General features: G+C 36.5%; 1 protein-coding gene across 1 annotated transcript; it reads right to left on the reverse strand.

Annotated features, from left to right (window-relative positions):
* Positions 1 to 397: 397 nt before the first annotated feature.
* Positions 398 to 952, reverse strand: LOTGIDRAFT_58001 (hypothetical protein; the record flags this gene model as incomplete). The annotated part of the gene is made up of 2 exons (XM_009053081.1): positions 398 to 433; positions 671 to 952. Coding segments are annotated over 2 exons (318 nt in total), but the record flags the coding sequence as incomplete, so codon positions are not given.
* Positions 953 to 3,568: the final 2,616 nt, after the last annotated feature.

Here is a 3,568-nt window from a genome sequence, read left to right on the forward strand (position 1 = left end):
ACTGAGATTAATTCGTCGCTGTTCCGTAAATACAAGCGCTTTTCCATGGCAAAAACGGCATTTGCATCTTAAAGTTGGTGGTCTCCATCTGCGCAAATCTGGCATTTTCGATTGCTTCGGCTATTTCTTTATTTCGGGATATGGCATTAACATTGTGGTGAAAGAATCTATGGAACAATGAAGACAACCAAATGACATAGTCTTGATTTGTTTCATCAGCTACGTCATCATTATCACGACTTCCGTGAGATTCACGTGTGGTGTGAGCTATATGAGATTCATGGGTCATGTGAGATCTATGAGTTACGCTAGTCCCATGTGTTCCATGTGTTTTTTCTTCATTTTCCGTTCTCTTTGTGCTCTTGTGAGTCCCCTGTCCACCATGGTTATGGCCATGATCAGCTACGTGATCTATGAAGTAAAACGTGCCACCCTAAAATAGATCATAAAATATTTTCTTATCTCACTACATAGTTAAAGTCAATGAAGGCTCTTACGGCCCCTATAATGTGGATAAAGTAAAGTCCAAAGTACAACGTGATGTCACTGTATTCTGGTTTGACTGATATTCTTGAAACTTTTTTTCCATAACTACAAAGCTTCAGTGGGCAGTAATCTGATCCAGTCTTTTTAAATGCATCGTCATTAAAAGCCAGCAAAGTGTACTTACCGGCTTTAAGACTCTTTTAATCTCTTGTAGCACAATTTCTGTACTTGTAACAGAACATAAAACCAAAGTTTCAACCACAGCATCAAACTGCCCGTCTTTAAACCGACTTAAGTCTTCTGCACAACCACAAACAAATTCCTTCAGTTTAATTTTTCGATTGATCTTCGACAGGTTTTCTCGAAGGTACTTTTCATGATGATGATTTGGTTCAAGACATGTGAGGATGGTTCCTACTGGATAGTACTTGAAATTCATTCCAGGGCCTGACCCGATCTCTAGGATGTTCAATGGTCTGCCCTCATCACGAAGTGACTTGAACAAAGCATCCTTTTGGTGTATTAGTCTGGCATGGACTCGTTTACACAAAACACTGAAAAGGGCTGCCACAATTTGCTTTTTAAACGCTATCACAAGCCCAATTATGCTCATCACCATAAATATCAGCATTAAATACTTGCTATATTGTTCATTCCCGTCGTTCTCCATGTTTAATCTTATTATCTTCTTTTTTGAAAAAAATATGTTGACCTTATAATATCAATTTAGTCTATTTATAGCACAGTCAGAACAGTCAGCTTGAATGAACAAGTTAAAATATAGGACTCCGTCACTAAGCGTACTTACATCATGTACAGTTTGAGCATAAACTTGAGGCTTATATAGGCAATTTGTTGTTGCACAATATTGTACATTCTATGGAACTATCGAGAACCGTACACGTGTACTACGTGCACGTAGCCGTTTTCAAAGGACATGACCATATTTCCGGTCAGTGGTCAATAGAAGATTCTCGAAATTAAATATAGGTCAATGCGTAGTACTACAGACAGTATACTACAAGTAGTCCCTTCCAGAAACAACTTCAGACATCTGGTCAGTGGTCAGTACAGGTCCGTCTTAAAGAAATTCAAAAGAAAGAAGGAAGTTGAGCAAACATGTGAACATAAAAATATGCAAAACATCCATATATAGAAGGTAGAAATATATCTCCACGTCCTATCACAATGGCTTTATTGAAGGACTTGATGGATCAAGGTTTGATAATTTGATAATGTTGTCTTGACTTATAAGGATAGAACTCAAAGTAGTTATCTAGAAAAGAGTCTTTTCAAACAAAAGCCATCTAAGATCAGGATGTATAAATGAGCTAAACAGAAAATGCAAATCTTGTCCAAAAAGAAATGTTTTCTGGATTCATTAGATTAGAATATTATTTGCACAAGTCCACTTGCCCAAGACGGAGTGATGAGGATTATAGCAATTGCCTCTCAACAAGGGACCTGAACTGAACAAAGGAGAATTTGCTCCAAAACAGAGTACCCTACTGTACGAACCTTTTTTTGGTAAGAGGCTTAATTTAGGAATTTCCCCGCCTGTTTATTTTCTACAAAGGTGACTGTGCTTCTTTTGATTGCGTTTTATGCCGAGATCATTACAGATACAGAACCAACTGAAGACATGCTTCACGCTGACTAATGTCACTCTGACATTATCAAATAAAGGTGAAATATAATGTTAAAGCAATTAACAAAGAAATAGGTAGAACTGAATTTACCGCATATCTTTACAGTTCACATCTGGTTGTTCTTGCATTCATATTGCCCTTTAAAATAATTGTCTGATCTTGAAACACCTTGGTACAAAATCTCCAAGTAAGAATAATAATTCAGCCGCTTCATTGGTTCATTACACAAAATCTACCAATCAAATTATATTATGAAGTTACTGTGTAGGCCATGTTCCTCAGAGTGCTTATTTTTGGCGCCACCTGCACGCAACCGTCTGCGTTTTTAAAAGTGGTTAAGTAACAAAAACATGCAGTATGTAAGATAAAAAATCCCTTGGGATGTGTATTTTGAGTGTTAGTTCTTTTCAGGCATTATAGCTATAACACATCACGGCCAAAACTGAAAACTACAATTTGTCACCTGTTTTGGAAAAATCCTAAAAAGCGGAGCCCATACTCCACGCAATGCATTGCCCAAAGGCCTGTTTCTAAATCTGTCTTAGGTCTATTTTTAGATTATCCTTGCATTATTGATCAAAGGTAAGTTGCAGCTTATAATTTGGTGAGAAATCTCTATTGGACCCGCACTCGAAATATACGAGTTCATTAAAGTTTTGAATGGCATTTAGCAATTGTGAGTACGATATATAGACACAGCTTTATGGAACAACAATCACTGGTTAAGGTTTTATGCAACGTTTCGACGTGTTTCCCCCGTCGTCCTCAGGCACATAATGAGAAGAAGTGATGGGCAAACTATATATACATTAATGCTTATTATTAAGAACACACAAGAGATAAATGGTTTATTGATACATTACATTAAATTTTAACAGGTACAATAAGAGGTACATAATTCTTAAAATAACATACAGGCTGATTAAGTAAAATAATTGAAATAAAGTAAATGAATTAAAAAAGATTAATTGAAGATTAAATAAACAACTATTGCTGGTATTGGAGTCTTTTATTAATAGAAATTACATTGTTCATATAACTAACTATGCTTAAAGTTGGAAATTGTTTTTGAATATAAATAATTACAAGTTGATAAGTTTATCATATGCATGCGATAAACGAACACCTTCATCTCTGTTAAGGTCAGGCTGATATCTTCTGATGTGGATAGGTTCATGAAGTCTCCTGGTTTTATCTATGTGCTTATTGATTGTCAGTATGTTGGTGTTGTCAAAGTTCACTTTATGTCCTGTTTTCCTTCCCATAGCAAGATGTTCAGCCACAGCAGATGTTCCTTCATTGCCGGGCTTGTCTTGATGGTCTTTGAGTCGAACATCAAGGGGTCTCTTTGTTTCCCCTATATAAGAGCTTCCACAGGAGCACTCAACGTGGTAGACACATCCCTTAGGTTTTTGGTTGTTGGAGGGATTCAA

Source organism: Lottia gigantea (genome assembly GCF_000327385.1).
Source record: "Lottia gigantea unplaced genomic scaffold LOTGIsca_2, whole genome shotgun sequence".
In the NCBI taxonomy this organism is placed as follows: Eukaryota; Metazoa; Mollusca; class Gastropoda; family Lottiidae; genus Lottia; species Lottia gigantea.